At 40.8% G+C, this 12,130-nt stretch overlaps 1 protein-coding gene across 1 annotated transcript in view; it reads left to right on the top strand.

Annotated features, from left to right (window-relative positions):
• Polr2G (DNA-directed RNA polymerase II subunit Rpb7) overlaps positions 1–12,130 on the top strand; it is an 87,084-nt gene that overhangs the window by 14,022 nt on the left and 60,932 nt on the right. Inside the window, exons 2-4 of the mRNA XM_080266014.1 lie at positions 2,257–2,366; positions 7,060–7,150; positions 9,694–9,813. Of these exons, the coding sequence (XP_080122140.1) occupies positions 2,257–2,366; positions 7,060–7,150; positions 9,694–9,813 (321 nt within the window). The remainder of the gene's footprint in view (positions 1–2,256; positions 2,367–7,059; positions 7,151–9,693; positions 9,814–12,130) is intronic.

Genomic DNA, 12,130 nt, shown 5'->3' with positions numbered 1-12,130 from the left:
AAGCTTCATAAAATGACTACTGAAATAGTTTGATATAGGGCTACTTACACATGTCTGAATGGGTTCAGCTTTGGGGTTATCTGGGGTTGCTTCTGGCACCTCATTCCCAATAACAGCCACTTTTTCTTGGCATTCATCTGAGTCATCTTTGGAGGTGCGGGTGAGAATTTCCTTATGTCACCCTGTCCCTGAGGATTTTTAAATGACCTTTTCATCACTTGAGTGGCTGCTGGCTGATATCCGCAAATGTATTAATGTAGAATAGCCTATAAAAGGGAAATGACATTCAGTTCTGACAGTCGAGTGTCGACTGAACCAAGTACTGCTGACTCTTTGTATAGAGTATAGGCTAGATCTCATATCTGTAAAAACAAAAATGAACAGATAAAGTGAGGTGGCTAGCAATATACCGGAACGTAGTAACGTCTAAACAGCCACTGAAACCAATACATTCAAATAAAACCGAAAACAACACAGGATTTAGCCACAGTTCACAGACACTTCTCAATGTAAACAAACATTCCGAGTTCCGATACTCTGAACATTCGAATTTGTGAAAAATTGCATGGATCAGATATTTTAGACTGCATAATCCAATTTTAAAGCTCCGTGATTAATATATACCATATTATATATTGTAAATATATAATAAGTCTGATAAATGTAATACAATCTTGCATTCTTTGTGCAATAAATATATTTCAAAGAAAACCAAGCTTGGAAAAAGTATATGGGAAACTAACTATTATGATTTGAGTCATAGGTTTACGTAAATTGTGAATAACTAATCACATTATGTAGCTATAAATAATATTGTATTAAACTAATATGGATGCACGAATAAAAGTGGATTGGCGGTAGGGGGTTGGGGGAAAGTTACGTGGGTCAGTGCTGAGCTGCAAGCATACTATGTAAGCTGGTGATTTTTTATTATTATTATTTTGGGGGGCTGCAATTTTGGGAGGGCTGAGTCCTTGATTTGGGGGGTCTAAGCCCCCCCTAGCCCCCCCCTGGTGACGCCACTGTCAGCACTCCCGACCAGGAAATGGTCAGTCTGGCTATTATTTTCCCCAGACTCTTGTAATCAGCCTGCTCTCGCTTCTCCTAAAATGCATGATGCATGTAATGGTGTTCATTGCCTCTCCAAATTCAAATATCCTTTCCCCTTCCACTTTCCTCATACCACATGCCCATCCGTCATGTCTGTCTATCTATCTGTCTATTGCCAGACGCCTCAATCCCATTTGGGGTGGCCACAAACAAATCGCCTCCACGTCGCCCTGTCCCCCGCCATTTCACTGCCCTGCTCCCAACTCACACCCCCCTCTCTCATGTACCTCTCCACCCCATCTCTCCATCTCATCCTTGGCCTCCCCCTCCCTCTCCCGCCCTCCACCTTACTCACATACACTCTCTTCGTCAGTCTTTCACTCTCCATCCTCTCCACATGGCCAAACCACCTCCGTGTGTTCCTCCTAACGCTTCCTATCACATCCACATCCACACCACAACGCTCCTTTATATCCTCATTGGTCAGCCTGTCTCTCCATGTGACTCCACAGGCTCCTCTCAAATAACTCATTTCCATTGCTGTCACTCTTGCCTTGTGTCCTTCCAACAGCGTCCAAGCTTCACTTCCATACGTTAAGAATTGGTTTGACAATACTGTCATGTAGTAACTTTTTCACTTCCATGCTCACTTCCCTGTTTCTTATCACTGCTTTCAGGGAACCAGCAACCTTTCTTCCCTGCTGTACCCTTTTAAGCAATTCACCCTCCAAACCTCCATCCTTACTCATCACACTACCCAAGTACTTAAACGTACTCACATTTTCCATTTCCGTCATGTACCCCTTCATATTCATGAGCAGCTTCACCCACATGACCATTTAAATCCCCACCTAAGACTACAATTTCATCATCTCCCATACCACCAACCACGTGTATCAAGCCATCCCAGAATCTATCTTTTCTCCATCATCCAAGCCAACCTGTGGAATGCATGCTAGTGTAACTGAGACTGAGTTAACCAAGCAATATTTTCACTGCTATAATCCTTTCATTCACACTTACTACATTCATGACACATTCCACCCATTTTCCCCCAACCAGCACACCCACACCACCTTATCCGTGTACACTTCCCTGCCAAAATAGCATATACCTGCACTCCTTCCTGGCAGTGATCAACAGTTGTTCTGATGAAGAAAATATTCAGCAAGTAACAGTTCATAGTGCATCAATGTTTACTTTCAGATTTCCCTGGAACATGAAATCTTACTGCACCCACGATATTTTGGTCCTCAGCTAATGGACACTGTGAGGCAGATGCTCTTCACAGAAGTGGAAGGAACTTGCACTGGAAAGTAATGGTTTTCATTTCAGTTTAAATAACTTTGTTTCATGGTGGTGGTTGTTATACTATAGTAATTGTAAATTGCCATGACAGTTTGTACTTAAAACATTGACCTGGATTGTTTTGTGATTAAAAATGTACAGTATTATAATAAGATATTTATGCTAGTGGAGAGAGAGCCAGGAGACATGAAGTATAAAAAATTCATTCAGAGAACAGGAGTACAGTAAGTCCTCACTATGTCATCCATATGATGTTTCTTTTTTATTTTCCCTTTTTTTTCGTTAAAGAGCTCATTAAAAGGAAAGTGGCTGATCAAGTTTCACTGTTACCCATTAATGCTGACATACCTGTGGCCCCCCCCCCCCTTTTTTTTCTTAAGAGCTTGGTAAAGAAAAATTGACTGATAAATTTTCACTTACCCATTAATACTAACTTCCCAGTTGCCCCCCCCCCCCCTTTTTTTAAAAAGAGCTCAGTAAAGAAAAATTAACTGATAAAGTTTTACTGTTACCATTCAATGCTGACTTCCCAGTTGCCCAAATTTATTTCTTTGTAAGAGCTCAGTAAAGAGAAATTGACTGATAAAGCTTCACTGTTAGCCTTTAATGTTAACTTCCTGGTTGCCCAAATTTAATTTAACTTTTTTTTTTTCTTTCTCCCTGTATAATGATGCATAAAATTTGAGAACAGTACAGCACTTCAACTCTGAGTACAGGATTTGTCTTGTAAGCAGTTAAAGGTTTAAGGAATACTGCATAGACTTGAAAATAAAAACAATTAGTAACCTATGCCCCCCTTCTCTAAGAATTTAAAACAGATAAGGTTGCAACAGTAGCTGATGAAAAGAAAAACTACCGATATCTGAGTCAACACTGGTAGGCCTACTGCTACCTTACAAAATTTGCTATGCTGTAGTAATTAGTAACTGAAGGAATTTCATTGAACTTCTGCAGTGTACGTAAAGCATTGTACAGTAATGCACTTGGTTGTAAATGTTTTAAGCAGATCTGAGTTTCACCTCTTTCAGCAGAAGGTAACTACTATTGGCAGAGAGTGAGAAGCAGCTTCAGAAAATGATGAATGATTTTGATAATGCAGTACAGGTATCTGTAGAAGGAGGAAAGTTAAGGTAGTTGCTTGGAAAATTATGGTTTAGAGTGGCAAAAAGAATTATTTGAACTGTAAAATTGAAATTTGTAATGAGGTGTTGGAGAAAGTGAAGAGTTAAGTACATTGGAGCTGTCAAAATTTGGACATCATCATCATCATCTCCTATGCCTTGCACTCTTTTGGGAGCTCCTCACTCGATGATCATTATGGATGGAGAAATAAGTGAGAGAACACTTTAAAGAAGAAGACTGACTGGGGAACTGACTGGTATTTCAGAAGAGAGATACAGTAGTGCACCAACTTTCGCTACAGCAGGATTCGCGGAATCCACTTTCGCGGCATGCACCAAATATTCCCTAACTTCCACTTTCGCTTGAAAAAAAATCGATTTTCGAGCACAAATTTTGGGTTTGGGACAATATTTTGAACTTTGAATTTCCTGCACCGCCCGCCTGCAACCCACCGCCATCTTGAATGACGTCATGTCAACACTCTGTCCACCCATTCCCGCCATTGTGTACGAGCGTGCTAGCTCCATTGTGTTGGATTCTCACGGTTCAATGGCCTCTACTATACCTGGTAGTGTGGGGAAAGGGCCTGGTGGTGTGGGGGGAGAACCTGGTGGTGTGGGGGGAGGGCCGGGAGGCAGTGGTGGTGATAAAAAGTGGCCGGGACATTCAGAGTCGGGAGGAAAGGATACTTACCCCCAACATCCTTTAAACACCTCAACCTGGTCTCTGTGGTATGTTTCTCCTCATATAATGTGTACTGTACAGTTTTTATTGTTTGTATCTCACAATGCAATGTACAATAGTGATTTGATGTACTGTATTGCAAGTGAAAATGAAAATCTGATGTTACTTTAGGATAACCGGGAACCAATTAGTCTTTTTGCCATAAAGACAATGCCCCAACTTTCGCTAATTCCACTTTCGCGCATTATTTTTGGACCCAATTAGGCGCGAAAATTGGTGCCCCACTGTACTGTAGGTTGACATGAAAGTGGAGAAGGCAATGAGAAACTGTGTCTATCTATATGTAGCCAGACGCCATAATCCTGTAAAGGGTGGCTGTTTGACTTTTAGTTAGTTGCTTCACAGATTGGGGCACTAACCTTCCGTCATCCCACTTGTTGACACGTATAGAACACGTGTGAGTTGGTTATATGATTACCACCCAGCATCGTAAATGGTTTTCAGGCTTACAGGAAACCATATGGCATGTCACTCAGTGTAAAGCCACCTGAAAGGGAAAGTGGAGTAAAAAAAAGGATGGGGGATAGGAAGGATGGGGGTAATAGGAAGAGGGGAAGGGAGACAGAAAAAGAATGATAAAGGTGAAGAAAGTAGGCAACACTATACATCAGGTAAGTGAGTGATGATCTCCACCTCCAAGTTCCACATATATGTGTGAAATGTGGACAGTGAGTGGGGGAGAAATGTCAACAGTTTGAATTGTTGAGATAAACTTCTTGCCTCATTTATTCCAGTAACATGTTTCATTTTATTCATACTGCTTACAAATTATTTTTATTCATTTATTTTTGTATTTATTTATTTAGTTATAAAGTTGTGTGGTAGGTGGGGGCGCTCACCATTCACTCACTCGATGTAGTGCTGCTGTCGGGTGTCTGCCTTTTCCTCTCCTCCGTTCTTCTTTCCTTCCATCCTCTTTCAGTCGTTCTTTCATTCATTCTTTCCTTGTCCTTCTGCCTATGGGTGACTTTACACTCCCTCTTCTTTCTTTCTTTCCTTCATTCTCTCCTCTTCCTTCTGCCAATGGGTGACTCTACACTGAGTGACAAGCCAAATGGTTTCCTGTACACCAGGAAACCATTTACTATGCTGGGTGGTAACCATATAACCAAATTTTGGCACCTGGTGGTTTAATGGGTAATTTTTGCTCTCCAGTCGGATTGAGCCAGTGAAGGTTTATATCCATGGGGTGGTTGGGGTTGAGTGCTCATGTATTGCCACTCAGGGATGAGTGAGGCTGGTCACTCTCATCTTAAATGTCGGGACCAACTGCCTAGCCCTGGGCTCCTATACTCCTCATGGGGCAATGTAGGATTGGATGATGGATGGATGCACGGATTTATAAAGTTGAGAAGACATTACCATGAAGGGGGTATTTATTCGTATATCTAACCCCACCTGTGCAGAAATCTCTTCCAAGATGAATAGAATTACCTACCAAAATATAACATTGTATTCTTAGTCAGAAGGGGTTAAGAGCAGTAGTCAAGACACTTGATACAGTAAGGATGTAGAGTAGTGCAATGATTTGGAGCAAATAAAGAACAACACAGTGAGATTGTATGGATGTGTGGTATTGAACAGAAGATGGAAAAATGAAATGACAAGGACTTTGAAAGTAAGCAAATGATGGTATGTCAGGGTAAGACCTTCAGCTGCAAAGAATATAATTTATGTGAGAGGTCAAAGTGGCAAATAAAATGGTTGAAAGAACAAGAGATCTGTAAATGCAGAGCCTTACAGGTAGACATATTGTATTTGAAAGGAAAGAATATGACAGTACAGTTTGGCATGGAGTAGAGAGAGAGAAAGCAGGGTGAATCTCAAAGTACAAATGGGAGGTGATGTGCATGAAAAGATAGATAATTTTAAAATATTTGGGGGCTGTGTTGTGCAAACAACCCAAATTGAGGATGTAGTTAAAGAGGTATCATTTTAAGGGAACAGAATGATTGGAGAAATTGGTCATATTTGAAAGGTATAATGGCAAGTTTGGAAATGAAAACTGTGTGAAAGTGTGCTGCTACCACACTCTCATGGAGGAATGAAACATGAGCAGTACTGACAGAGAACTTTAAAGATCACAGGCTGTAGAAATTACATTTTTCAAACCAGCTACAGGCATAACTAAGATTGATGGGATGTGTACTGTAATAGAGAAATGAATACAGTAGCTGCAGTATTTAGGGACAGAAGAAAGGTAAAGGAGGTTGAGTTATGGATTAAGATAAAATGCTGATAAAAAGAATACCTGTATACTGAGATGGTGTGGACATATTCAAAGAATGGACATGGATAGCATGCTAAAGAAAGTCTATAAAAGTGAGACTGAGGTAATATTGCAGATGGAAGATCAAGTATGGTGTGCAAGAAGAATGATGCATTACATTCATAAGAGGAAGAGGAAGAGAAGTGAGAGAGAATAAGAGAGTTATGCAAAGACAAAGTAATCAGGAGGTTGTTCTGCCATAGTTTTCATTTGTCGGGGTGGGGATGGGAGATTCCAGGAGAGAGCAGGATGTCAGATATGATGACTGGAGACTCCTCTGTCATTGCCATTGCTTGTGGAAAGTTCCTGGGAGGAGGTAGAGCATCATTAAGATAGACAACTAAGTAGAGATGACTCTCATTTTATTCTGCCTAATGCCAGTCAGTTTTATTTACCTTAGGTAAGATGTTACCAGGCTGCAGGAGTTGGAACCATTTTCAATAATTGCTTCAGCCCATGAACCCCTATATTTTATTCTGGCTGACACCAGACAGTTTCATTCAGCTTAGGTGAGATGTCCTTTGGCTCCAGGGATTAAATAATTTTGAGACAGTAACATCTTTCAGATATGGCTTTGTCATCGCTGTAACAACTATTGATCACATCGGCTCTGGCATGATTCAAGTTGGGCGTGGTTTCGTCCTCTACCCCATAAAGGTTAGAAGTTTATCACTTATTGAAGATACATTTCGTAGTTTATTGCTCTGTATGCAATGGTTCTTACAGATGTTACTCATTCATTTAATTGTTGTTGCTTAACCTGGGACCATCTGACCAAGCAGACCCATTGACTGTAGGTAAGCAACTACCCCTGTGGGTTTGTCCCATAGGTTCTCTACACCATTGGTGTTAGGTTTGCACCTTAGTGTTGCATATGGTGTGCAGTACGCCATTATGTGTGGTATGTTGTGTGGCCCTGTTTTACAAGTGGGGCGTGTCTCATCTGTAGTTCTACCTAATCCAAATCTAAGCTGGTAACTTAGGAGGGCTTGGTGATGTCCTGATATACCGTAAACCTTGCTAAATAGCTACCTCAGATGGCTGGGTGTCATAATGGGGAGTTTGTACGGTATAGTGTTGTTAATGATGTGTTATGTTCTGCTCATGAAGTGAGTATATACACCCACCACAAATTGACTTAGGACCTACAAACAGAATTGCTATGGGAGAGTTGTCTGTCTTTGTTTTGTGTTTTCACCTCTACCAAGTGAATTTTTTGGGCAAGTAGTAACTGGCAACTCTTCTGGTGTTGGCAAGAGGTGGTGAAACACTCAGCATGTCGGTGCTTGCCCAGAACGAGAGTGGGAGTATATGTTCCCGTCGTTCTGAGCTTGCACCTCCCTCTTTTTTCATATGCATTACTGTTTGCCTTGTTATTTTCCTAGAGTCGAGTTGTCATGCCTGGAAAGTACTGTACTGATGAAGGGATGAGAGGGTCCGTATCATTGCAAGGAGGCAGTATAATGTCCCTATCAACATGATCTATGAATGTACTGGATGCACAAAATCGACCGTCATGAAGATTCTTACTGCAGCACGCGGCCTGCTGCCTGATGTCATACCAGAGCACAAGCAAGGTGGTGGAAAGAAGAGGATGACATCTGGAGGTACAGATACACTTCTGAAGAGGGAAGTAATCAAGAATCCTTGACTGACAGCAGCAGAATTGAAGAGAATGCATCCCCGCTGTTACAAGATGTCTCAATTCGACATACCCAGCACCACTTGCAGAAGGAGCTTGGTTAGCCAAGCCGCACCGCAGCCAAGAAACCGCTTCTCACAGACTGCATGAAGAAGTGCATTCAGTTTGCCAAGAAGTATGCGTACTAGACATTGGATGAGCGGAGGAAAGTTATATTTTCTGATGAAAGCACATTTCAAGTGTTCCAGGTGCGTTCTGCCAGTGTTCATCGCCCTGCCTTCTGTAGTCAATATGACCCTGCTTACATGGTGCCGACTGTTAAGCATCCACAGTCAGTAATGGTATGGGGGTGTTTCTCAGGTGAAATGGGAAGGGGAGGCCTCTGTTTTCCTCCTAAGAACTTGATGATGAATGGTGGCCAGTACATTCAAGTTCTGAAAGATCATTGTTAAACTTTTTTGCTATTCATGGATCCGACTTTTTCATGCACGATTCAGCTTCATGTCACAAGTCAAGAAAGGTGACAAAATAGCTTCAGGATAATTGGATTGAGGTCCTCAACTGGCATGGCAACAGTCCAGATTTAATTCCGATTGAGAAATCTATTGGGCAAAAATGAAAAAAATCATGGCAGAGAAGAAGATACACAATCTGAACAACCTCAAGACTGAACTGACAAATGTATGGTCCAAAGAAATGTCCTTAGATTACTTTAGAGATCTAAGTGATTCCATGCCAAAATGCATCCAACTGGTTCTGAAAAACAAGGGAAACATGATTTCATATTAATGAATGGCATTTCATGAACAAACATTGTGATATACTGTACTGTGACTTCTGTGTTTTTTAATACCTTGTGGGGGGAGGTCCTAAGTCAAGTTGCGGTAGCTGTAGGTGTTTCTTCTTTGTTAGTGCAGGAATGTCTGGAGGTGGGATGTTATTGAAGAGAGTTAGGTATTGTTTGTGTGTTGATAGTTTTATGTACAGTCTCCGACAAATGTGTTTTGACACATGTAGCAGTGTCTGGGAACTCTGAAATTGTTGTTTTTCCCCCTTAGAATTTCCAGCATTCTCATCAAGACATCAATGGAAAAGCTGTAAAGATTGGTCAGGAGTAAGTGATCAAGTATTTTACATTCCTCTCCCCCTTCTCTCTCTCTCTCTCTCTCTCTCTCTCTCTCTCTCTCTCAGTATAGCTGGATGGGGTGCCCCTAAACAGATTGTTTCTATGTCACCTTCTCCACTTCCATCAGACTGCTCTTCCCCCAACCCATGACACCTGCATTTATATACTCTCTGCTCCATCTTTCCACCTCATTTCCACTCTCCTCATTTCCCTTGTCCTCTCCACCTCATCCTTAATTTCTCCCAACCTTCTCCATCTCCATGCACGCACACTTGTGTAGTCAGTCTCTCATTCTCCATTTTGTTACCGTGTCAGTAATTCATAAAAATTATATGCTCAGTTTTGTATCAACTTTTTATCTTTATGAACATGTCCTAATCATTCACTGAACTCTGCACACATTGACTCATCCATTGTACTATCCCTGTGCAGTACAAGGCGATAGTATTCCGTCCATTCAAGGGGGAGGTGCTGGATGCGGTGGTCACCCAGATTAACAAGATTGGACTCTTTTGTGAGATCGGCCCAATGGAGTGCTTCATTTCAAGACATGTGAGTTTTCTACATCTATATATATATTTTTTTTTAATAATTGTAGCATTGTTACCAATTACTCAGTTATGATAACGGAAACTACCAATCCCATATTACTCATTAGTAGGTGTATATTGATCCAATGGTTGGCTAACATAGTTGACAGTATTTAATCCTTTCATGGCATTTGGTGCATTTGGGTATTTTAGTCAAGTTAGAATAAGAAGATTTAGTCAAACTAGAGATATTGTAGCATTCAGAATCTTCTAAAACTCTATCAGTCCTTTCTTTGCTGTTGATAGAAAGTGTGTGATTTGGAAGGGGTAGTAAATTAGTGTGATAGCGTTTGTACAAAAAGAAAATTGAAAATTAATGTGAAGAAAAGCAAAATGATGTTATGTGAAAATAAAGAATATGACCCAGTAGATTTTGGTGTTTAGGGTAGAAAGAGATATGTGGGGAGGTGATATGGTTGAGGAAGTTGTTTTTTGTTTTTTATGTTTAGAGAACATTGATCATGCTAGTGTGTGTAGACCTATTCATTTGGTGGCAGTAAGCAGCATCACCTAGCATTATCATGGTGGCATTTATGGGATTATGTTACCCTTACTGATGCCACCCTGGCATTAGTAAATGGTGGCCTGGACTACAAGAAAGTCATTTGGTTTGTAACTCAGTGTAGAATCACTCAAAGGTTGTGCTGTATGATTGTATGAAGTAAGTGGATGGTGAGGGCCCCCCACCTACTCAGCATTTAGTGAATTTAAAATCTGGGAGCTATACTGTATCATGTAAATTTGACAAAATGAAATGATAAGTTTGGGAGGGATCACTTCTAGAGAGAAGAGTAATTGCTGAACTTGAATGCATTATGAAAGGTAGAGTGGTTGGTAAAGAGGTTAAAAGAATGTTGCATCAAAGTGTTTTACTTCATACACATTCATAGGAGAATGAAACTTAGGTGTTAAGTGGTAAGGAGCTCTCTAGGTTACAGAATGTAAAAATAACATTTCTCAGAGCAGCAGTAGAATGGATAGTGTAAGTGAAAAGGAAATTTATGTGTATTTTGTAATGGAAGAAGGGAATTAGGTGTGAGATGTTGGATTACTGAGTGGATGAGAAGGAATTCATTGAGACAGTATGGACATATACAAAAAATTTGACATGGGTTACCAAAGACAGTTTGTCAAAATGAGATTGAAAACAGTGTTGGTTTAGAAGAAGAATGTGCAGCATATTTGTGAGAGTGAAGAAGTGTTGAGAGTGAGAGATTTATACCATATATGAAAGGATGAAGTAGCCAGTTCTGTTATGACCATCTCTCAGTGTTCCCAACATGGTGTAGATGATGGTGTTGATGGAGAAGTACTCTGCACCATTTGCCTTTACAGCTTCTAAATGAAATTTATCCTCCTGCACATAACTGCATGGTGGTTGTACTAAGCAGTTTATATCTATCTATCTATTGCCAGACGCCTCAATCCCGTTTGGGGTGACCACAAACAAATCGCCTCCAAGTCGCCCTGTCCCCCGCCATTTCACTCCCCTGCTCCCAACTCACACCCCCCTCTCTCATATACCTCTCCACCCCATCTCTCCATCTCATCCTCGGCCTCCCCCTCCCTCTTTCCCCCTCCACCTCACTCACATACACTCTCTTCGTCAGTCTTTGACCCTCCATCCTCTCCACATGGCCAAACCACCTCAGTGTGTTCCTCATAACGCTTCCTATCACATCCACATCAACACCATATATATATATATATATATATACAGTTTATATAATATATATATATATATATATATATATATATATACTGTGTATATATATATATATATATATATATATATATATATATATATATATATATATAGTGTGTGTGTATATATATATATATAAGTAATCCCTCCACTATCCGATGTAATAGAGCCATAGGCATGTCCGGAAAGTGGTCTTGTCCGGATAGTGGGCACCAGCCTCCTGGACTTGTACTTTTTTTTTTTTTTGCGAGGAAGAAGGAACCAAAGGCCATGAGCCCGCAGTAACAGTTCCCTCCGAGAGAAAAACATAATACAATAGAGAGCCAAATTCAAGATCCGATCATTTTGAGATGCCTGGACACACTGCGTTTGAAAGACTGGAGATCATAGGCAGCAGGAAATGCAGACAGAGGGAGACAGTTCCAGAGCTGACCTGTTGCATAAATGAAAGACTGGGAGTAACGGTTAACTCTTGCATTAGAGAGTTGGACAGAAAAGGGATGAGAGTTTTCTGCCAGACGGGTGCTACACGCCCGTCGTAGAGGTGGAGGAATGCAAGCAGACAGTTCAGAGG

The sequence above is a fragment of the Coenobita brevimanus genome, chromosome 18, assembly GCF_032717465.1.
Source record: "Coenobita brevimanus isolate Jiangsu-jjx chromosome 18, ASM3271746v2, whole genome shotgun sequence".
Lineage (NCBI taxonomy): Eukaryota > Metazoa > Arthropoda > Malacostraca > Decapoda > Coenobitidae > Coenobita > Coenobita brevimanus.
Note: the sequence above shows the minus strand (reverse complement) of the source record. Positions and strands in the feature narration are given on the sequence as shown.